Source organism: Sorex araneus, chromosome 6 (assembly GCF_027595985.1).
Source record: "Sorex araneus isolate mSorAra2 chromosome 6, mSorAra2.pri, whole genome shotgun sequence".
NCBI lineage: Eukaryota > Metazoa > Chordata > Mammalia > Eulipotyphla > Soricidae > Sorex > Sorex araneus.
The window spans coordinates 71,725,211-71,750,626 of NC_073307.1; the positions used below are offsets into that span (position 1 = coordinate 71,725,211).

At 38.5% G+C, this 25,416-nt stretch overlaps 1 protein-coding gene across 1 annotated transcript in view; it reads left to right on the top strand.

Annotated features, from left to right (window-relative positions):
- Positions 1 to 25,416, top strand: part of GLP2R (glucagon like peptide 2 receptor) — a 75,334-nt gene that overhangs the window by 21,847 nt on the left and 28,071 nt on the right. The window contains exons 5-10 of the mRNA XM_004603989.2: positions 9,404 to 9,510; positions 13,384 to 13,537; positions 14,462 to 14,621; positions 15,442 to 15,502; positions 17,153 to 17,222; positions 24,011 to 24,099. Of these exons, the coding sequence (XP_004604046.2) occupies positions 9,404 to 9,510; positions 13,384 to 13,537; positions 14,462 to 14,621; positions 15,442 to 15,502; positions 17,153 to 17,222; positions 24,011 to 24,099 (641 nt within the window). The remainder of the gene's footprint in view (positions 1 to 9,403; positions 9,511 to 13,383; positions 13,538 to 14,461; positions 14,622 to 15,441; positions 15,503 to 17,152; positions 17,223 to 24,010; positions 24,100 to 25,416) is intronic.

The window sequence follows — 25,416 nt, forward strand, 5'->3', positions numbered from 1 at the left end:
TACCTTACTTTTTGTATTATGTCTTCAGCCCCAGTGTGACAGCTTTCAATAAGCTGTAGAAAAGTATTTCTGAAATTATGTAAACCTCTTACCTCCATTAAAAATAAGCAAGATATTAAAAGGAAAAAGTAAGCTAAATCCAGAGTACACATAAGAAAAATAGAAAGAAATATAAATTAATGAAGAGGCCAATACACAAAAATAGGTAGTGTGAGAGAGAAATCAGTTTAACTTAAGTTCTTTGAGAACAATGTATTTGACAAACTTCAAAATACTGGAGGTTAGAGGAGAGAGAGAGAGAGAGAGAAAGAGAGATAGAGAAAGAGAGAGAGATATGATTAGAGTGAGGAAAGTGAATTAGATACTCACCCTACAGACATAAAAAGATAAGGAATTATTAGAGTGTCTCTAAGCTAAGCTGGAGAAAATGAACACATTTCTTTTAAAAATGGAAAACTAACAAAATTTGCAAAAGATCTATATTAGACAATATGAATAGCCCTATATCTATTAATAAAATTGTGTCATAGTTAAAAACCTTGACACAGAGTTGACTTCAATGATTAATTTTAGAAACCATTTAAGAATAAAATTAGGACTCCACAACAATGAAAACTTGAGATCAGAGCTATGAGCACTAAACTTCGTAATGTGCTTGTCAAGGTGGCAGGTGCACGGCAGAGCATGGAGTATGACAACACTGGTGGAGGGAAGCTGACACAGGTGTGGGAATGTTGAATATAATGTTGAAACACTACATCCTAAAACACAACTATCAATGACTTTGTAAAACATGATAATTCAATTAACATTTTGTATGTAATAACCCCAATAATTTAGTGATAACGAATTACATGGAAATTGTACCCCCAAATGAAAAGAAGACTTCCAAATTCTATATAGTTTACTAATACACAAATACCCAAACTTAACAAGGCCATTACAAGAAAATAAAAGTCTAATACCAGTAATGAACCAAATGCAAAAGTGGCTTTTAAAATTGAATCAATTGATATTTGTAAGTTTGTAAGTTTTTAGTATAAAATTTTATAGTTACACACAGGTATACATTGTGATCACTTTATAATTGACTCCTTTTCCTGTTTTGCCCAATTTCTCACTCTTTTCTCCTCTTGTAAAGTTCTATTTATTCTCTGTACCTATGAGTTTGCGTTCTTTTATTTTTCTTATATGTACCAGTGGCATATGCCAAAAAAACAGTAACAAGTCTCACAATGGAGACATTACTGGTGCCCACTCAAGCAAAACTATGAACAACTGACTACAATGCTACAGTGTAGTGTAGTGATTGAAACGCTGTCTTTTTCCATCTTAATTCATTTAGCATAATACCCTTACTGTCGATATGTGTCATAGTGGTTCATTTGTAGAACAAAAATTCTTGGCAAAACATTTAAGACATTGATTGCAAATATGTGACTAAGCCAAGAATGCAATGTAGGCTTATCATCTAAAAGTTATAAATGTATTTCCACACATTAGCAGGCTAAAAAATTCACAAATGTGATTTTCTCAATCAGTAAATATGAAGCATTTGAGAAAAATCAACCTCAAAAACCACATGACCCAAACTATAATTAATTTTTTTTATAAAAGTCAACTTCAATTCATACTTAAAATTCTAAGCTTGTAGAAACAGAAGAAAATTTCTTCAATCTAATAAAGGTAGATTGTGTATGGTTCCCTACGGTTTCTATGTATCTATCCCCAAACAAATTAAAATGTTTCTTTATATAACAAAAGTGACACCATAGATGCATTTGTTATTAAGTTAGAATCTTGGATGGAGAGAATACACTGATACATCCAGGAATTCCAGATGTCCTCATTCTTATAAGGATGAAAAAGATACAAAAAAAGTCAGGGTCAGAGAAAGAAGATGTAAGAATGGTATTAGAAGCTAGCGAGAAGAGAATATTACACACTGTTGACTGCAAATATTGCAGAACAGGCCTTATGTAAAACATCAAAGCTTGACAAGACCACAAAACTAAAAAGAACTGAGCCTTCAGAAGGAATGCATGCCAGCTGAGACATTTATTTTTTCCAAGTTTAACTGATTTTTGATTCCAGTCTCCATAATTATAAATCATGTTGATATTGCTTTCAGTCACCAGCAGTAGCTGAGGGTAGTTTAACAGTCACAGGGATTTCCTTAATTAATTTTGTGTTTTATTAAAGTACTGTGATTTACAAAGTTATTCATAATTGAGTTTTAGACGTACTATATTGTGGCTGATCCTATCACCAGTGTCAACTTCCCTCCACCTGTGTTCGCAGGTTCCCTCTCAAATCACCATCTCCTTCCAGCTGTCTTCTTGACATAACCCTGAAGGAAATTTAACAAGAAGAAGATATTTTTCTTTTTTTCCTCTTTTTTCTTTTTTAAATTTTATTATTATTTTTTATTCTTTAATTACTGAGTCACCATGAGGGTACAGATATAGATTTACACATTTTCAAGCTTGTTTTTCCCTCATACAATGTTCGCAAACATCCCTCCACCAGTGCCCATTCTCCAACACCAATAAACCCAGTATCCCTCCCACCCCAATCCCACCTCCCCCCTCAACCCTGCCTCTGTGGCAGGGTATTCCCTTTTGATCTCTCTCTCCAAGAAGAAGATATTATAAAGAGCTACACCATTTTAGAAGAGTTAACACCATTCTAATTAGAAAAAAACAACTGCTTTTACTCTAAAACTTTTAATGAAATAATAAATATACACTCTAGCTCATATCAAAATTTTACTGACTATTCAGACAAAGCAATATTGCAAGAAAAATAACATTTAAAATATTTGAGAAAGAAAAATAAAGTTTATTTGTAAACATGAGTAATTACAAAAAATCCAAAGGAATCAGCACAAAATACTAATATATCAACTTGTCAAGGTTGCAGTATATAAATATATTTTAAAATGATTTATCTATACTAACAACAAATGTAAAATCAAAAGTTGAAATTAAAAACAATAATTTATAAAATTATTGTAAAGAAAATATCACTTGTCATCCTGTTGTTCATCGATTTGTTCGAGCGGGTGCCAGTAACATCTCCATTCATCCTGTCTTGTGCTAGTGTAGCCCAATAGCGTTTACTTGCTCCAGGAACACCGAGTACTCAAACCATTCATTCAGGGTCTTGACAAAGAAGTCTTATCATCTCGTCACTGGACGGCCATGCGGTCTTTTGACATCCCGTGGAATCCAGTCGGTAACAGCTTTAGTCCAGTGGTCATGCTTAAATCGAGTTACGTGTCTGGCCCATCTGATTTTTGACACCTTGGCAAATGAGACAGCACCTCTGATTCTTTTTTTTAATTTATTTATTTTTAATTAGTGAATCACCGTGAGGGTACAGTTACAGATTTACTCATTTTTGTGCTCGTTTCCCTTTCGAGAACCCATCCCTTCACCAGTGCCCATTCTCCACCACCAGTAAACCTAGCATCCCTCCCACCTCCCCAGTCCCATCTCTCCCCACCCCACCCTGCCACTGTGGCAGGGTATTCCCTTTTGTTCTCTCTCTCTAATTAGGTGTTGTGGTTTGCAATAAAGGTGTTGAGTGGCCATTGTGTTCGGTCTCTAGTCTACATTCAGCACGCATCACCCTTCCCCCGAATGGCCTCCGACCACATTTTACTTGGTGCTCCCTTCTCTGAGTTGCCTTCTCCCCAGAATGTGAGGCCAGCCTCCAAGCCATGGAGTCAACCTCCTGGTACTTATTTCTACCATTCTTGGGTGTTAGTTTCCTACTCTGTTATTCTATATTCCACAGATAAGTGCAATCTTTCTATGTCTGTCTCTTTCTGACTCATTTCACTTAGCATGATACTTTCCATGCTGATCCACTTATATGCAAAATTCATGACCTCATTTTTCCTAACAGCTGCATAGTATTCCATTGTATAGATGTACCAAAGTTTCTTCAACCAGTCATCTGTTCTAGTGCATCCTTGATTCTTGACCATCGATGGAGTACAGAACTCCGGATTCCTTCTCTCACTTGAGTGAAATGTGATACTCCAAGCATAAGCTCTTTCAGTTCCTCTTTGGGATACCCAATTAGTGTTCTCATCCTATTTTCGTAGGGCCCAGGTTTCTGAGGCATATGTTAGTGCAGGAAGAATAGTGGAGTCAAAAAGATGTGCTTGGAGCTGGAGGTTCTTCGTCCTCTTAACCACTTCTTTGATGCTCTTGAAGGTATTCCACGTTGCTCTCTTCATCTTGTGCAGTTCAGGTGCCAGTTTGTTTGTCATGTTGAGTTCTCGGCCTAGGTATACATAACTTCTGCATTTGGAGATGTTCTTTCCATTGAGGGCAAAAGAAACATCAGGAACTAGTTCGTTTCTCATGAACATTTTCTTCATGAGATTCAGCTGCAGTCCGACCTTTCCACACTCACAAAGTTGGCCAGCATTCATGCCGCTTGGCTGATATTTGGTGTTATGAGAACGATGTCATCAGCAAAGTGGAGGTGGAGTAGTTGCTGACCATCTATCTTCACTCCCATTCCTTCCCATTCCAGTCATCACATGATGTTCTTGAAGGTGGCACTGAAAAATTTTAGTGAAATGGTGTCACCCTGCCAAACCCCTCTCTTTACGTTGATGATCACTTCTTTGTAGAATGGTGAGATCCTGGTGGTGAATCCGTAATACAGCTCACAGAGGATCCTGGTGTACTGAGTTTGAACACCCTTTTTAGCTAGAGCTTCAATGACTGATTCAGTCTCAACAGAATTAAAGGCCTTCTTTAATCGATGAACGTTAGAAAGAGTGGCATCTTAAACTCTCACAAAAGCTCAATGAGCTTGGTCACCGTGTGGATATGGTCCATCGTGCTGATTCCTTTTTGGAACCTGGCTTCCTCACGTGATTGTCCTTCATCTAGTGTTCTGCCAATCCTATTCAGGATGACTCGAGTGAATAACTTGTAGACAACAGACAACGGGCAGATTGTGCGATAGTTGCCGATGTCCTGGATGTCTCCCTTCTTGTACAACAGGATAGTCCTGCTGGTTTTCCATTGGGACAGAACCTTGCATTCAGACAGGTAGCGTGTGAAGAGCCCAGCTAGTGTGCTGACGAGTACTGGCGGCAGATTCTTTAGGTGTTCAGATCTGACCTTGTCTGGACCGGATGCTGTACACTTCTTTACCAATGAAATGGCCTGTCAGATTTCGGAAGGGAGAACGCTGGGAACAACATATTCATCCTGCGGAATTTGGTATGTGGGCAGGAGGACGTGGCATAGAAAATATAACAGCATTAAAAATATGTAGGAATAAAATTGACCAAATATTACCAGTACCCTGACAACTACAAAGCCTTGTGGAGGTAAACTAAAGACAATATAACTAAATGAAGAGATCCTACTACATTCATAAACTATATAAACATATTAATAAACATAGTTTCAGTATAATCCAAATAAAAATCCCAGAATATTTGTGTGGAAATTGGCAAACTGATTTGATAATTCAAAAAATTAATTGATAATGCAAAAGATAAATAGCCAGAAGAACTTTGAGAAAGAGCAAAAGTGGAGCTGGAGAAATCATGCAGCGAATAAGGCACCTGCTTTGTGTGCGGCTGATCCAGGTTTGATCCCCAGCACTACATACGGTCCCTGGAACACGTCAAGAGTGATCCCTGTGCACAGAGGCAGGAATAAGCCACGGGCACAACCCAGTGTGGCCAAAACAAACATAAACAAAAACATAGGTGAAAGACATACTATAAAGCTCCACAATTGTTAAATATCAGTGTAAAATAAGTACACAGAATTATGAAAATCATGTATGCTTAGAGAACCGCACCTAGCAGTGTTGGAAGTATAAGAGATCCTGTGGGTGCCAGTGATTTAACCAGTGTTGACTGCGAGCAAGGCAGTCCTGCAACAACTCTCCATTCCCAGGGCAATTTACTTTTTTTTTTTTTACTAATATTTTACATTTGTTTAGTTTTTATTTTTATTTGATTAAATAACTGTAACAAAGTTACTGATAGTTGAATTTTATGCATATCATGTTTCAACACCAATCCCATCACCAGTGTCAACTTTCTTCAGCTGGTGCTCCCAGATGTACTACCATTGTCACCCTGGCTCCGCCTGCCACCTTGGCAGGCACATGACTGTCAAGTTTGGTGCTTGCAGCTTAAATCTCATATTTCCAGAGTTGCTAAGTCTGTGCTTTCAATGTATGTTTCACTTGAAAGCGCCAGCAAATGGTAAACAAATGGAAAACAAATGGAAAAAAATAACAAATGGAAAAACACCAAATGGAAAACAAATGGTGTCAGAAAAATTGGATACCCAACTCCTGCGCTTTAACCTTTGTCTCACATCAGGTATAAAGCTAATAAATATAGACTATAGACATAAATGTAAAATCTAGATATGTTACACTTGCGAGGCAAAAAAATTATCTAAAAATCTAAGACTTTTGAGCCAGATAAAGATTTTTAAAATGAGACCTAAAGCAGCAAACTATTCTGTGCTCTCATGGGCAGAGGGGAATGTCTTCTTAGGGCCTTTTTACATTAAAGAACCGTAATTCACAAATTTATTGATATTTGAGTTTTAGGCATGTAATATTTCAACACTAATCCCAGCACCAGGGTTACCAGTGTTCCCATATTCCTTCCCCATACCAACTGCCACCCTATTACACCTATCACTTGATAGGCACAAAGTTCAGTGGTTATAGCTTAGGTCTCATTTTTCAGTTTTGTTGAGTCTGTGGTTGGGATATGTCACTATACCACTCACTAATGTCACCGGTATAACTTGGACCCCTGACGCTTGTTTACCCATTACTCCTCATTCTTTTGTTCCCGCTTGATTTCTTTCCTTCTGTCCTTCTTTCTAAACACGAGGGTCTACGATTAAGTCCCCAGTCCTAACCATGCTCTTCTCTTTTCAGAATTCAGGCTGACAACTCTGATACCCAATGATTGCCTGGGCCCATTAAAGCTAATGTTCACCCCTTATGCAGGCAGGGTCTACAGCCCTTTTGTCAGCATAAAGAAGCTCCAGAAGATGAACCTTCACCCACTTTTCTCTTAAAGATTTAAGGTGATGAAATCTCTAGGGGTGATATGAAGCAGGCAGGTAGGAAACCCCCCCAACCCCCACCCCACTTTTCCCCCGCCAAGACAATAAATTTTGGGGAAGTCAAAAAAACAATTAATTTTAAAACTCACCTTGTGGACATCAGAACTAAGGCTTTATAAGAACTTCACCTAGTGCCAACACAGACCTAGAGAAGGCTGGACACCCTCCTAAAGAAGATCCAGAAGGAACAAATGCCAGGAAAAGGATACCAAAGAAGGCCATCAACTAATCCCGACTCTTCACTTTGGCAACCACCCTAGCAATTAATCTCACCTAGGTAGAGAGTTCCATGAGGGGAAATTTGGGGGAAAACCCTATTAAAACAAACAAGCAAAGGAAACATATACTTATGATGCCCAAGTCCATGTGCTTTCGGTGTCCAAATGTTGTTGCCGAGCACATATGGTGCCTGAGCACATGTTCCATGTGTAATTCCCCTCCTGTGATATGTACTTTCATATATATTGTTGGGATGAGTACTGAAGCTCTTTCTCCTCTAGAGAAACCGTCATTCTCTTGTGAGGACATTTTTCTCTCTCTTCCTCCACTCTCTCTCACTCTCCATCCTACTTCCTCAAACTTCTAAATGAAAACTGTTTTTACTTTAAAATATAAACAAAGCACAAACTATAAAATAAAAACTTAATAATTTGAATTTCATCATAGTTAAAAGACTTTTGCTTTTCTAATGACACTGTTTAGAAAACAGAAAGCCAAGCCATAACTTACAAAATACATATAAGATATTTATACCTAGGATATATAAAAAACATTTCTAATTCAAAATTGCAAATTGTCAAGATTGCTAATTTAAAAGATGGCCAAATGTTTAAAAGACAGTTTGCAAAAAACAGATGGCAAATAAGCACATTAAATATTTCTCAACATGAATGCTTCCCAGAGTGGCCAAAATTCTCCATTTTAAAACTGATTATATGACGGGGCTGGAGCGATAGCACAGCGGGTGGGGCGTTTGCCTTGCACACAGCCGACCCGGGTTCGAATCCCAGCAGCCCATATGGTCCCCTGAGCACCGCCAGGAGTAATTCCTGAGTGTAGAACCAGGAGTAACCCCTGTGCATCGCCGGGTGTGACCCAAAAAGCAAAAAAAAAAAACAAAAAAAACAAAAAAAACTGATTATATGAAGTGTTAGATCTAGAGCAGCTGGGAATCGTGTCATGGTGGAAATGTAAGTGAATTCAAGTTACTTGTAAGACAGTCTTGAAGTTTTTCTAAAAATTAAAACATGCAGTATTTTATCCTCAACTGTATTTCTAGAAATTTATCTGATATAAAATTCATATCTATAAAATTGTAGAAGGAATTTTCATAGAAAGTTCATGTGTGAAAGAAAAAAATCTAAAAAAAATACAAATAAGTTAAATGAAAAAAAGGTGGCATATTCACAATGGAAAACTACTCAGCAATGAAAATGAACTACTGGTAGCATATAGTTCATAGAGTGAACTATGCGGTAACATACATGAATCTCAATACAATTCTTCTGAAGAAAGTAAGACAACAAAAAGAAAACATATGTCACAGGATTTCACTTATATATAATTTTAAAAATGCAGATTTATATGTTATGTCAGAAAGAAATCTGGTGTTTTATTTTTGGAAAGGAGATAGATCACAGGTTACATGAAAATTTGTGAGAAATTTTAAGGTATTCACTATCTTTAATATTATTAAAATATGAAATCTATTTAGATATATAATATTGATAGTAATATGCACTGTGTATCACTAGTGAGGCGAGACATCTTTGGATTATCACAATTGATGTAGAATTTCCAACATAGTTACCTCTCTGGGACTCAGATAAAATATTCCTTTTTTATCATATTTCTTTAAGTAGTTACCTCTAAAAAGTTATTTTAGGAGGGAGACCACAATTTTCCAGATCTAGACCTGTGTATTCTAAGAACAGAACTCCAAGGAGAGAAGAAACTACCCTCATTCTCAAGACACTCTCTTGTCCTAGGCACAATTCTTTGAAGTCATGAACCTTGGTGCACCAACAATTAACTGTGGGACAAGTCAGAGAGGTGAGATCCTTAGCGGGCTCTTCATTCATTGAGGTCCTTTGGTCTCTGAGATGTGCCAGAGTCAACTACGCTACCCTACTTGGGTATCAACAAATGGATTGAATCCATGTGGGGACTAATTGTGTTCCTGACATGGTTGGAGAGAGAAAGTCCAAGCTGGAGATTGGACTCTTAGCTTGGTGGTCATATCTATCTTCCTTTGTATTTAGGAGAAGCACCACGACTTGCTGTTGAACTTGCAACTGTTGTACACCGTGGGTTACTCTGTCTCCATTGCTTCCCTCTGCCTGGCTCTCAGCCTTCTCTTATTTCTTCGGTGAGTGAAATATCTCAGTATTTGTTCAGACACATAATTGAAATTTGCTCATTGATTACCTGTAGAATGCAAAAGAAGATCTGAAGAGTTAAAATGGATTTGAGTCTTCATCTATCCATTCCGTTATTCAAGTGAAGAAGAAAAGTATAACATGAAACTATTAAGAGTCCCAGTGTCACTCAAAGTCACTAAGTTCACATCTGGAATTGCCTGACTTACTTTGCCCCTTTTGGATTTGGTAATCTCCTCTTTAATCGCAAGCACACCACCACTTTCTGTTCTTATTACAATTCTACATGACAATATTTTTGTTTCAATGTTATTTTGTGGCCGCACTCAGCAGTGTTTGGTAAGATTACCAATTTTCATGTGAAAATTGTCCTAAGTTTGTACTCAAAAGAAGTTTAATATTGTTATAGATTAAATTGAAAAGCCTTACTAAGGAAAATTAATGAATAATAGTTTTTAATCCAGGGTCCTTTATTTTCCATTAGTTATCAATCATTTGAGAGTCTTCTAGTGCCAGCCATGGTTAAAAACAAATTCAATGAATTAGTTATTTAAATCTCCTTCTAGTCATGGGGGCCAGAGTACAGCAGTTAGTGCATTTACCGTGCAAATGACAGACCCACATTTAATCCCTGGTATTCCACATGGTCCCCCAAGCCTCATCAGTAGTGACCACTGAGTACAGAGTCAGGATTAAGCCCTAAGTATCACAAAAACCATCTCAGCACACCTCCCGGGAGCCACTGCCATGTTCCCTGACCTACCAGCCCAGCTCTATGATGTACGATTAAGACCCAAGCTAAGCAGCAAAAATTCATGGGTTCATCAATCTCTGCAGCTGAAAACTCTGGGGGTACCTTTAGGAGGTGAGCAAGATTGTATCCGCCCGCCAAAGCCCCAGAAGTTGTGCCCATACTTCATTACTGCAGCCACTTCAATGGCTCAACCCGACCACTTCACTAAGATTCTCTGCAGAGACACCAAACTGCAAATAATTTCAGGTACTCTGGTGCAAATTCTGAGAATCCTAGGATCTTCTCAGAGTGGGGAAGGAAGCCTCCCCCAACCCGCATACTTCCTGAAACCTAGGAAGCTATGTCCACCTCCTCACAGCTGCCTCCATGTCAACTCATTGGTCCGCACCACAGATATTGAAGTCTCTAGACTGTATGGCCGCATAAGCAGCTGCCTGACACCCTCTTAAGTCCTCAATACTGAAATTCCACTAGGAGCACAGCAAATTCGATGGGAAAGTAGCAAAACTCAACAAACAAAAGCAATAACATTGATGGCTCAACTAGCAACAAAGAACAAAGATTTAACAATTCTGTGGTAAGATTACCGATTTTCACATAAAAATTGAAATTTGTATGCTTTTAAATTTTAATATCGAACCTTTGTTATCTAATAAATTTCAATCTAGAATTGTATCAACATTACTGGCTGGGGGCCAGAGCAATAGTAGGGCAGTTGCCTTGCAAACAGACCCGGGTTTGATCCCTGACGTCCTATATGATACCTGAGTATCTCCAGGAGTTCAGAACTAAAACTAACTTCTAGTCATGACTGGGTGTGGTTCAAAAAATATTGTGGCTTTTGTCTACATTAAAATAATATTTATTTATTTATTTAGGCTTTTGGGGTCACACCTGGCGATGCTCAGGGCTGACTCCTGGTTCTGCACTGAGGAATCACTCCTGGTGCTGCTCGGGGGACCATATGGGATGCTGGGAATCGAACCCGGGTTGGCTGTGTGCAAGGCAAATGCCCTACCCACTGTACTATCGCTCCAGCCCCTAATTTTTATTTTATTTTTATTTTATTTTATTTTTTAAATTTTTTATTGAGTCACCATGTGGAAAGTTACAAAGTTTTCAGGTTTAAATCTCAGTTATACAATGCTCGAATACCCATCCCTTCACCAGTGCTCATATTCCACCACCAAGAATCCCAGTATAGCTCCACCCCACCCCCTCCCACCCCCAACCCCCCCACGCCCCTAGCCCCCCCACCCTAAGCCCCCCCCGCCTGTGTAACTAATAAATTTCACTTTACTTTCACTTTGATTGCATACAATATTTCAACAAAACTCACTATTATTGTTTGGAGAGTCTCTCCCCTAAAGTCAGACCTGCTGAAAAGGAAGCATTAGATAATTTGTTTTCCATTGCTGAGGATGAAGAGGTATGAGGTCGAGTGACCACACTTAGCGGCCTCTCAGTTTTGAAGCCCCTAATTTTTAAAAGATTTAAAAATATTTCATTGTAATCGGGTTTAAGATGAGGTTTAATTCTAGGATACTATTATTACTACCCGCATTTTATGTGTGAGTTAACTGAAATAGAAAGAGATAAAGTAATTTACCAAGGTGGCATACCTTGGAAGTGTTGGAATCCAAATTTAAAACCCACCTGTTTATAACCTAAACGTTTTTCACTCCTTATAACTGTGTTTCAAAATCCAAAGCCTGAGTGCATTTTACTGAACAATGATTTCAGAAATCACCGATTTGTGGATACACTAGAGGGTCCTCCTAGTAAGTCTTGGCTTCTGAGTGCAATAAACAGTCAGCCTGGGGAGACCAGGAGATCTGTATGGGGACACTGGAGACTGCCAGTTCCAGATCAGCCAACCTACAAGTCCTCGTTTCTACCCCCTCCAACTCCTCAACTGTAGGATGTTCTATGGCTTCTGGACATAGTCAGGACCAATTGTCACATTGGAAGGGTGGTTCATCATCTTCTAATTTTGTTTTGTTTGGGGCCTCTATCTGGCAGAGCACAGGGATTCCTTACAGTTACGCATTCAGGGAATCATTCCTGGAAATGCTTATGGGACCATATGTGGTGGCAGCACAGGCAAGGCAAGCACCTTGCCCTCTGGACTATCTTTCGAACCCTAGGATAGTGATTCTTAAGCAATAACTGTACACTTATTGTCTGTCCATTACTATTATCACCTCCATTCACTTATCTAATGCCCCAGAACCAAGCCAGTAGCAACTAACTATCTGGTCCTGTAGGAAGTATTTTAAGCTCTCCCTGAGTTGATAGCTATGGTATTATTTTGCCATAGGTGATGAGAAGGAGACCCAGTTCATGCTCTTGAATAGTGTGGTTCAGAAGGATGATATATAAATTAAATAATATCAGGACTTATATCAATTCCATTTTGGATATTAAAAATGTTGCAACAATTTTAAGGCCAAGCAGGCCTGGAGCTGTGAGTGAACAGTGTTGAAAAAGGACACCTTCAGCTAAAGAGATCAAGGATAAACCACACCATATTAGTTGGTACAAAAAATAAAATAAAGCCCACAGAAGGCTCCAAGTACATAAGGAAAAGATCACAAAAACTGACATTTTCTAGGCACTGTGTTTTAGGTATTAGCATTTTTCTCCCTGATTTAATCCTTATAAGACTTTGAAGTAAGCTTTCCTTCTTATAAAAAAGAAACAGACCTTCCATGAGTTATACTTTGGCCTGCCTCAGAGTTCAGGTCTGGATCTCAGGATTACAATTTATAGCTCTGAATCTAACATTCATTTCTGCCTCACTTACATCCCTTATTGAATCAAGACAAAATACTATCCATCCCTCTAGTGTTCACAAGGAGTAAGGATACTCAAAAATAAAACATGTGTAAATGGCATGGGGCATTTACTAGCAAGTTGAACATATATACAGATGTTAGTTAATAATCCCATTTTACAGATTATGAAATTGAGACACAGAAAATGCGAACTAGTCATTGGTCTCTGGAGCCTACATTGGAAAGGTCTGTTATTTGGTGATATACACATTCCTGTTGGTATCGTTATACCTGAACAGAGGCACTTGCTCACTTGCTCTTTTCTTGCACAGAAAACTCCACTGCACGCGCAATTACATCCACATGAACTTGTTTGCATCTTTCATTTTGAGAGCCTTAGCAGTTCTGGTGAAGGATGTTGTCATCCATAAATCTTACTCCAAGAGACCCAACAATGAGGAAGAGTGGATGTCCTACATGTCAGAGGTATGTCTTTATTACCTTTGACCTTCTACTTAGAGGGCCAATGAAGACATTAGGACCCAGATTTTTCTTTAATGTAGGGTTTTAACTATAAAAAGTAATTATTTTTATATTTTAATATTAATTATAATAATCATATTTTGTATTTTTTTCTGACAGAAATAGTAACATATTTTTCTAGGAATTGTCTACTTTAAATTTATTGCATAAGATTGTCCATAAGCTCTTATTATATTTTCAGTCAAATGCATTTCTAATGGCATTTACTTTTTTTTCTGATTTGATTTTCATGTTCAGTCATTTTTTGCCATTTGATCGTGATTTCAGGAACTTTCTCAATTTTATTGCATTGAAAAAAATACATGCACACTAAGTTGGTCAGAAAGGGGTGAATGCATTTGATAGTCAGTTTGAAATACTTTTTCTAACATATTGTACATAACACATATGATAATTGGTTGTTTAGCCTATTTCTATCATAATGAATGCGTGTAAGTTCTATTTGGGCATATTAGCTTCACACCAGAGCATAATTTAGTTATTTTCCTTACATTTGGTTTGAAAATCAATTCTAATATACATTATCTCATTGATTTATCTGTTATTTAGAAATTTTGTTCCTAATTTCCTAAGATATGAAGACTTTTTTTGTTATTTCTAGATTACTTGAATTGATATCAGTGATTCCTGGATGGTGATTTTTTGCCTAAAAAATGCATGCCATGTCAAAGACTAAAAATGCACGCCATGTCAAAGACTAGGTTGGACTTTATGTCTGCAGAAAACCTGCCCTTTTTTATATTATTGATAACCTCTCTAAAATAGGCTGGAGAGAGGGGATAAGAGGGAGAAAGGCTTTTATCAGTACTTGGGGGTTCAGATATTGTGAACCTTAGACTTACCCACAGGATTTTTTGTACTCGGCAGGTATCAGTCTCCTGCCGTTCCGTCCAGATTCTCCTGCACTACTTTGTGGGCACCAATTACTCATGGCTGCTTGTCGAAGGGCTTTACCTCCACTGGCTGCTTGAACCCATTGTGCATTTTGAAAGGTGGCTTTGGCCCAGATACCTTCTGGTGGGATGGGGTAAGTGATCTGAATTTTCAATATCTTCTGAAGCCCTACCAGAATGAGGGAACCCGATGGAGCCCTTGTTTGGAGTTAGAGAACACACACACACACACACTCACACACACACTCACACACACACTCACACACACACTCACACACACCATACTCTAGACTTGATGCATATATTTAAATATTGAGAAAGTTTATAAGATTATTTTCTTTTTTCTCTAAACACATATATATTGACCTACTAGGGATGACATGTTTGGGAAGTTTAAGACCAGCATGTCAGTCATGTAGTTCTGGTAAGGGTCCTCTTCCTGGCTCCCGGACTTGCAGCTTTGCTGCTGCCTTCATCTAATCTCTTTATCTAAGGATATTAACCCCAAATAATGACTCCACACCCCCCACACCACCATTTTCCACATCTAGTTACGTCCAACTTACTATATATAATAATTACTTTGGGGTTTGAGCCAAGTAAAGATTCAAGATGAGGTTTGAAATCCCTGTTGTAGCAAACCCTTGTCAAAAAAACTGAGACTTCAGCATTCAGAGGAAATAACCACATTCTTCAATTCGGGAGATTTTTTTGTAACATCTTTGGAGCTACTTGTTTTTTTCTTGTGGAGTGTGAGATAGCCAATTTTCTTTTCGGTTCCAGTTTTTCTAAGAGTGAAATAATGTATTAAGGCATCTCTAGGTTTTACAGTTTATAATTCTATAATTTAGAGTTTTTCTAAGTTTTAAACATATGATTTTGCCTATTCAGACAGGACTAACAAAGTAGACATGATTGAACATCCTCTAACTACATTTTCCTATTTTTCCCCAGCTTTCCCAGTGCTTTTTGTTGCACCATGGGGGATTGTCCGTGCAAAATTGGAAAACACAGGGTAGGTAATTCACCTCTATTTTACAGTTCCATGAGTCAGTGACTTCATGTATACCCAAATCAAATGAAATATTTTATTTTTATCTATCACATTTTGCTCTAATGACCTCCAGTGGCACAGGGCCAAAGTAACATATTATAGCAAGTCCCAAGTATTTAACCACTAGTTTCACAGAGATAGGCTGAGTAGCACTAAGAATTACCCCAGATCCTTGAGCAATACTTGAAATATTGACACCCATTCCCACTGAAAAATAATCAAAGATTTTTTTAAAATAATAGCTTGGTAATTAAGCCATATATGATAATTGCATATTGGCATAAAATTAGCACAAGAATTAGTGACATAGGCTACAGCAACCCTAGTTTTATAATTATGTTTATTGTGGGGCCAGAGATACAGTAAAGTGGCTATGACATTTGCCTCTCATGGGCTGACCCAGGTTTAATCCATGTTACCTAACATTGTCCCCTAAGCCCTCCAGGAATGATCCCTGAGCACAGAGTCAGGAGAAAGCCCTGAGCACTATTGGGTGTGGCCAAATTTCCAAAAAGAAAATCATATTTATTGTACGTGTAGGGGAGGTTTGGAACTAAATAAAGTGTTGAAGTTTCAAAAGATTAAAACTTCCAGTTATCAGATGTTATGAACATGACATACATGTTAATATATATGACATACATAGTTATACTGTTACATATTCAAAAATTTATAAAAGAATAAATACTAAAAGTTCTCATCAAAGGGGCTGGAGTGATAACACAGGGGGTAGGGTGTTTACCTTGCACACGGCCGACCCAGGTTCGATTCCCAGCATCCTATATGGTCTCCTGAGCACCACCAGGGGTAATTCCTGAGTGCAGAGCCAAGAGTAACCCCTGTGCATCACTGGGTGTGATCCAAAAAGCAAAAAAACAAACAAAAAAACAAACAAAAACCAAAAAACAAAAGTTCTCATCATGAAAAACAATTATAAATATGGGTGGTGATTTATGTGAAGTAGACTTATTGTGGTCATCATTTCACAACATAAAATTCAATATACATATTGAATCATTATATTGCATATTAAAATCAATAATGTTACACGTAGCATCTCAAATTAAAAAAAACAGGAAATCTAATTATGAACAACCTTGTAACTGTGTGTCTCATGATGATTCGATAAAATAAGTAAACTAAATAAAATAAAAACCCAAGTAAGTTTTAAAAAATGTGAACCATTCATTAACATTGAACAAAGTGTAGCTTTTGTGTATTGTGAAATATCATAAAACTACTAAAATATTTCTATATTTTTGGTCTCTATGAATAGGATATAATTAGAATGTCACTAGGCCTATATATGTTATGTGAGCTCATATTTTTCCCTTAATAGTAATTACAAAAACTAATTCCCTAATCAGTAGGTTAGGTTTGTATGAAAATGGAGAAAGGTGTAGAAGGATACTACCAACCTATTGAAAAGAAGAATACTTGAATGGCTAAGAAAAGTCAATTGACTAAATGAAAGAAAGGAATTTTAGTTCTCCTCCTCTTTCCCATCCCTCAAGATGATGATGGGTTGAAGAAAACTAAAGGAAAATTGAGCCTTCAGACTCAATCTTGTCTCAATTTAAAGAATCTTCTATCGCCTTCTCTATATCTCAGGTGCTGGGGAAACAACAATAATATGAAAATATGGTGGATCATTCGAGGACCTATGATGTTTTGTGTAGCGGTAAGGACCTCCAAACCACCCTCTATCCTCTATGAACACAGAAGTTACCATGAACCCTGACCCCCTCCAGTGTATCCCTTGTATACCCTACACCCAAATCTCTAGTTCAGGTGAGCCTAGGTGACATTTCTTGAAAGGGAGAAGCTGAACTATAAATAGAATCTTTCAAAGCAGAGAAAAAAACTTGGAAACACCTCTTTCTCTAGTTAAGAATCAAATTTGGTGTGATTACAAACTATCTTCTCTCCAGGTCTTCAAATTTTATGAATCTCTGAAAGACATTTCATATTAAAAAGAATTTACTGTGACTGGGGCAATAGTACAGGAGGTAAGTCCTTGCCCTAAGCAAGGTTAACCCAGGTTCAATGCCTGGCATCCTTTGTGGTCCTTATAATACCACAGAAGTGATTCCTGGTTGAGGACCTGAGAGTAAGCTCTGAGCATTGACAAATTAAAAACATTGAAAAAATTCAAGACATTGAGGATCCCGGAGCCTTTCATTCCTGAATGAAGTCAGGGATCACAGAATTATAGGCTCCTATTTTGACACCATTAACTCCAGGGAGGAGAGATGAAGGAAGCTGCCTTTTGTGGAAGAAAACACACAATCATTAATATAAAACTGTGTTGGGAGTTAGAGAGGCATGAATGGATGCTGCTATAAAACTTTGAGACTTTTTGTTGTTTGTAGCCAAGAATTTACAAATGAAGAAGGGTTGCTCAATCCAGTCTTAAAGTTCCTCCAGTATAAGAATGAAATTTTCCAAAAAAGTATTTAGAGGGCCATAGAGCTTAAAAACAGTTAAAAGAGCTTAAAAAACAGTGTTCTTGTTCACTAAAGGGCACGGAAAGATTTCCTGCCCAAACAAACACAAGATATCATTTTGGGTACCCACCCATCAGGCACTGTGTTTTGCTAGCCATCCTCTTCTTTTTTTAAAAAAAATTTGGGATCACACCCAGCGATGCCCAGGGGCCACTCCTGGCTCATGCACTCAGGAATTACTCCTGGCGGTGCTCAAGGGGACCATATGGGATGCTGGGAATCAAACCTGGGTCAGCCGCATGCAGGGCAAATGCCCTACTCGCTGTGCTATTGCTTCACTCCCTGGGCATCCTCTTCTTGAAAGGGTTGCTAAACATTCTGATTTTGTGATTCTATGTTTCTACCATTGATCCTCAAACAACATGGAAGTTAGGGATGTGATTCACCTCTCAATAAAAACTGTATTTTTCTCTGAAGGCCATACCTGGCAGTGATTAAGGCTTCCGGACTCTATGCTAATGATCACTCCTGGTGGGACTCAGGAGACCATATGGGGTACTGGGGACTAAACCTGGGTTGACAGCTTGCGAGGAAAGTGCCCTACCCACTGTACTATCTCTCCAGTCCCCTATCTATATTATTTTTTCCTCTTTCCAAAAGTTTTACAAATTGCCTGCTGTTGACAAAAACTATTGATCAACATATCCTGCACGTTGTATATATTCTACATTGCCACCTCTCCTCCAAATAAAATCACTGTATCACTGTTATCCTGTTGTTCATCAATTTGCTCAAGCAGGCACCAGTAACGTCTCCATTCATCCCAGCCTGAGATTTTAGCAGCCTCTCCTTACTCCTCTTTCCCAACAATTGGAGGCTCTTTCAGGGTCAAGGGAATGAGACTTATTATTGTTACTGTATTTGGCATATTGAATATGCCATGGGGAGCTTCCAGGCTCTTCCTTATGGAAGAATACTCTCGGTAGCTTGCGGGGTTCTTCAAGAGGGATGGAGAATGTATATCAGAGAATACAAGCAAGTATGTTAAAACCAAACAGACGTGTGCTGCTTTAGGCACATTCGTGGGTTAGACATAAGAGGTCATGTGGCTTATTTGTGACTATGCACTTTCAGGAGCTTTATTTTATATAGTCTCTGAATCTTGGCCGTTGATGGGATAACATGGTGCCGGGGGGGGGGCAGTTTCTGGGTGTGACTGCCAAGCTACTGGAAAATAGGGGGTCTGGGTGGAGGAGGCCCAGTCCTGATCCAAGCAGGTTTGGAGCTCTCTGCCCTGGTCCCACATGCCTGGGTTACTCTGCCAGTTTCTTCATGCGTGAGGTTTGTCCAAGTGTGAGGAGAGTGGCCTTGAGCATGGCTGTGGCTGGATTCTGGAGGTTTTCAGGTGCCGGGGCTCTACTTGGGGCGGGGAGGGAAACTCAACCTGCTCCCCTCTGAGGGGCCCCAGAAAATAAAGCCTGGTGTAGGGTAGGAGATAAGATAAATAAAATAAGAAAGTAAATTATAAGCAAGAGAAAATATATTTATAGTACTGTATAATAGTTATATATAAGTTTACACCATCTGTTTACCAAAAAAAAACAACTTGTAAGTGGACCTATGTATCAAACCTAAGTTATTTAAAGATTTAGTATAATCTTACACTTGGGTTTTATAAAATAAAGTTTTTTCCTGCAAATATATCATGTATTTGTTAATAAGGCAGAGCTCTGCTTGTAACAGATAGAACTGGAGAAAATGTTCATAGAAATTATGGGAAAAGAAGAGTGTAAAGAGATCTTGATAATTTCAATGATACTAAATCTTGACTGCTCTTGAAATCATCTGTGTGCCTTTGAAAATTCTTTTTTTTTTAATAAGTCTTATTCCTGAAGATCTGTGATTGATTGACACAGGTGATCATAGGGATTCTAACATGCAGTTAAGGTTGGAAATTATTTTGCTACTCTCTTCCTGGCCAGAGTATGGTCACCAGAGGACTTGTTATGAGTTAGTATTCTCAGTCCCCTCTCCAGAATTACAAAATAATAATCTCTAGAGTTGGGGAGATAGCACAGCTATTAGCCAAGCATGCACGCAATGCTGTTTTGATCCCTTGGTGCCAAAGCAGTCATCCTATGACTGATCACCCACAAGGCCTCTGAGCACAGGTAGTGTAGTCCTGGTGGTCCCTAGCATTTCAGATCATGAGCAGGACCACATCCTTAGACCCAAGCATTGAGATGTGAGACCCAGTTTGCTAGGATTTCTGGAATTGACCACAGGCCACTTCTCACTGCATGGAAGGCCCCTAAAACTAAAACTAAAATAAAATATAAATTGCTATAAGATTCCCAATATTGGGCGATCTTTAAAGTTTGTGAAGTTATTTTATCATTTGCTTGAATCTGGCTGTATTTTTGCAGAACCACCATAGTGGTTTACACACCTGAGACTCATACACATCAGAAATTCGAAAGGAATGGCCTGTGTAGTCTTCGTTTTAGAATTTCTCAAGTGATTCTAAATTTTCAAGTGGTCTGGACTTCGCTGCATGATCACACACACTTGGCTGACCTTTGTACTAATTTTTCCAAGTGCATTCTAGTTCCTGGAATAAGTTCTCATTTACTTGGACAAGAGAACAGATTCTATTGCCTCATTTTGGATAAAATGGGCTTTTTATGCTTTTGCTTATACAACTTTAATCATTCCCAGTTTTATGTAAATGTCAATAGTCACCTTAGCTCATAAAGGTTTCTCATCATCTCCTCCACATTTTAAAATTTCCTGTTTCTTCTGACCAGATAATGATATGATTTTTATAATTTTTTTCTCTTAAAAATCTCTCTTAGCTGTCTTTTCATTAGTCCTACCATTACTTGTATTCTTTAGACTCTTGAGTTTCTTGTATATGTTTTGTCAATGCTGCAGATTTGGTCTTCTTTCTACATTCTTGCTTTTAGCATTCTCTGCATTGCAATCAAGGCTTTCTTTGGGGTAGAGGGAGGTAATATTTGGTGATGTCTAGAGGGAATATCAGACATTGGGGATCAAAATCAGGGTCTCATAATTGAAAAGAAATGCTCTACTGTGGAACTACTCCCTTTTCCTTGATCTGTCTTTCTGGAGCACAATTTGATAATCTCAATTTTTTGGTGACATTTTGGTGACTCACTATTGTCATCAGGTTTGGCTCCAAACGTTTTAGTGTATTGATACTGTCATTAGGCTGTCTCTACCCTTAAGCATTCCACATGAAGAAACTCATAGTTTTTCAGTTCTACCATGGTGTTTCACTCCTTTTATGCATTTGCACTCTCTGTGTCAGAAATGCTCAGAGATTGGCCATGTTTGTCTGGTGCTAAATCCTCCTCCTAGTATACTTACCCTTACACCCCTGTAGAGAATACATAGATATTGATTATTCAATGATCGTCCTCTCAACGAATATACTATATTAGATTGTTTGGTCTGGACTGGAGCAATAGCACAGCAGGTAGTGCACTTGCCTTCCATGTGGCCAACCCAGCTTTGATTCCTCCATCCCTCCTGGAGAGCCCGGCAAGCTACCAAGAGTATTCCACCCACACGGCAGAGCCTGGAAAGCTACTATGGTGTATTCATTATGCCAAAAACATGCCAAAAACAAAAATGATAACAAGTCTCACAATGGAGACGTTACTATTTCCCACTCTAGCAAATCGATGAACAATGACGACAGTGCTACAGTGTTACAGTGCTATTGTTTGGGACTAATTATGTTTAGATATTACAATAGGATTATGGTATAGTGACTTTTAAATTTTTTTATTTCAGGTATCAAGATTTATAATATTGATAATATCAGGGTTTCATGCATAAGACTGGGGCAAGAGAGATTAAAACAGAGAGTAAGACACTTGCCATACATGCAACTGACCTTTGATCCACAGCATCCCATATATTTCCCCAAGCACTGCCAGCAGTAATTCTTGAGCGCAGAACCGGAAGCCCAGACAGAGCTTACTCATGTGGTAGCTGGATAGAATCCTGATCTGCATACAAATGATGTACCCAGCTCATTGAGTATCTCTCTGACGCTAATTACCGATATGTGTCCCAAACTGTATCACTGTATCTGTATCACTGTCATCGAGTTGTTCATTGATTTGCTTGAGCAGGCACCAGTAACATCTCCATCCCTGTTGCGTTCAGGGTCAGAGGAATGAGGCCCATTATTGGTACTGTTTTTGGCATATCGAATATGCCACGTATACCTTGCCGGCTCTGCTGTGCAAGATTCTGCACCGCTCTCTTCTGGGAGCTTTGTTTTATAGTCTCTGGATCTTGGACATTGATGAGATTACATGACACTGGGGGCAATTTCTGTATCTGACTGCCAAGCTACTGGAAAACTGGGGATCTGGGTGGAGAAGCCCAGTCCCAGTCTGAGCAGGCTTGGACATCTTGGCCAGGGGTCCCGCATACCTGGGTTCCATACCTGGGTCCCGCATACCTGTCGGTTTCCAAACACAAACAAAAATTCTAAGAGCACATGTCCCACTAGAGAATCAACTTCTTTCCATAATTGTTCCAGTGTCCCACTCCCCCCTCCTGTCTTATACTCCCTGACTCAACCCTGACCCCCACAGAATGATATGCTTCCTACTAAAGACAAGCTCAAAATTTCTTATGCCTTCGTTGTTTCCTTACTATGCTTCTTTATATACCACATCTAAGGGAGATCATCTTGTATCTGCCCTCTCCTTCTGACTTCACTAAGCATGATGCTCTTTAGATTCATGTAGCATCAAATTGCATAATTGCATTTTTTTCTTATAGCCAAATAATATTCAGTTGTGTATATGTTCAGAAAGTAGTTGTTGTGGACTATTGATTTTCTCCACCATCGTCCCCAACTTTCCAACCACCCCTTGGCAGGCACACAATAATTCATTTGCTATTGCTTGTTACAACTAAGTAACTTATAAAATTCTCAAAAATGCTTCACTAACATAAAACTTGAGAAAATTGTTCACCATAGGGTTGTTAATTCTTTGCTGAGGATTTACTAAGTTATTTGCTGCTCGCTGAACCTCTATGTCATTGTTTTTATTTGTTGAGTTTAGTTGGTTCCTATGTAAGTTTCCCATCTAATTTGGTGTGCTCCTACTGGAATTTCAGTATTGTGGAATTTTGGGGTAGAAAGCATATGTGGCCGTGAATTCCAGAAACTTCAGGCTCTGAGCCAGTGAGTTGACATGGTGGTTGACTGTGGAAGGAAGGTGTGACTTCCAGGGCTTCTGGAAGTATGGGGGGGTGGGGAGGCTGCCAGCCCCTACCCTGAGAAGACCCCAGAGTTCCCAGCCTGAACACTGGATAACTGGAATTTTCAGTTTGGTGTCTCTGCATAGATTATTAGTGGAGTTAGTCTACTGGCATGGTGGCAACAGTGGGGTATTGGTATGGCTGTGAAGGTTTCAGCAGGTAGGAATTCAACCTGCCCACCTCCAAAGACACCCCAGAATTTTCACCTGGAAGTTCAGTGTTTCCATGAATTTCTGCCTGCCTGGATTGCACCTCCTCAGAGATTTTAGTCATTAATCTGAAGAGCAGGGCTGGTGGTTGACTCCACATGGCAGTGCTTTCAGGAGAATTTTCTATCAATTTTGTATCACTTTTATGGCATAAAAGTAGCATGCTTTCTTTAGAGTATTGTGGGAATTTAATAAGATAATATGTGAAACTTAGCCAAATGCTAATAATAATTATAATTGAAATGTCCATTACCATCCTCATACGACTGGAGTAGTGGACCTCTCAGAAGAAGAAGAAGAAATTAAGTAACTTTTCAAGTTCCTTTCCATAATTTTAATTGATATAATTTTAGGGAAAAAGAAGATGACTGTGAAGACCAACTGATTTCTGACTGCCATTTAGTTTACATGGTCAAGCATCTGATAGTCAGACCCAGGATCACCTTGATATACAGAGCCATATTGAGCCCAGTACTTACTTAATAATATCTGCTTTTTCGAAGGTCAATTTTTTCATCTTCATGAAAATTCTCAAGCTTCTCATTTCTAAGCTGAAAGCCCGTCAAATGTGCTTCAAAGATTATAAATACAGGTGAGTAGCTTTAGGTCAATATTAAAATAGTGCAAGATCATTTTGACTCCCTGGATGTTTTGGCATACACAGAGGGGGAAGAAGTTACTTTAGTATATTATCTCCAAAAAGTAGGAGATAAGAGACAAACTCTATGAACAAGTTTACATAGACCATGTAGGCTTTTAGAAAATGATAAAGATTGGGAGAGAAAGACAGTATAGCAAAGCAAATGGAATTTGCTTTGAATATGGCTGACCCAGATTCAATCCTCAGCATCCCATATGGTTCCCTGAGCATTGCCAGAAGTAATTCCTAAACACAGAGACAAGAATAACAATCCTAAAACAACACAAACATACAAAACAAAAGATGAGCATCTTCTGACCTTATGGAAGTTAAACTTCCATAAGGAAATAGCCAAAATATATACAACTAAAAGACAACTGATAAAATGCCTATAAATACAGAAGAAAATATTAAAGAGTCATATCAAGGCAGAGAATGAACTTGGGTGAGCCATGAGCAAGGCAAATGCTCTACCTGCTATACGATGGATCTGACGCCTAATTTTCATGGTTTATATGCAATTCATCAGTGCTCTGAAGGAGCTTGTGTTTTAATCCAAAGGAGAAAGTCTTAGAAAAGGGATTTTACTTCATATGGTCAGGTGGATCTGTGAAAGAGGATGATTACTATCCTGTTTCCTACTCTCTGTAAATCCAGAATGGAGTCTGACTCAGGACTGATGACAAGAGAGCACACAAGTCCTACTGCCTGCCCTTTAGCTGACATTTAATGACATCTTATAATATACCTGACTTTGTACTTTAAACAGAATGTAAATATGATGTGGACCATCATAGGAGCATGAATTCTAATCCAGAAAAGACTTAGAAGTTGGAGTGAAATGTTTCTGACCATAACTCACAAGTTACCAACTGACCTTGGGAAAGTTACTTGGCTTCTCTGGCACTTATTTCTGTGTGTAAAACGAGGGTATCACACCAGACTTATCTCCTTGTTTGTGGGGTTTAATAGAATATATATGTATATATGTTCTCAATATAACCAGATATGCTCACAGTCCAAATTCCAAATATTGTATACTGCAACCCTCTACATATACATGTAGTTCAGTGGGCAAACAAAACTATAGTTGGCTAAATAGTTTGTGAATCCTCCTATACTAGAGCACTTGGACTTGCCTGGCACCTCTAGTGGAGCCTCCAAGTTGCTTTCTGTCTCCCTGGCGCCTTTAGCTGAGACTTCAAGAGGATTTCCCCTTTCCATCTCTACGCCACTCTCTAGTATATGGGCTGAATCTACTCTATTTAT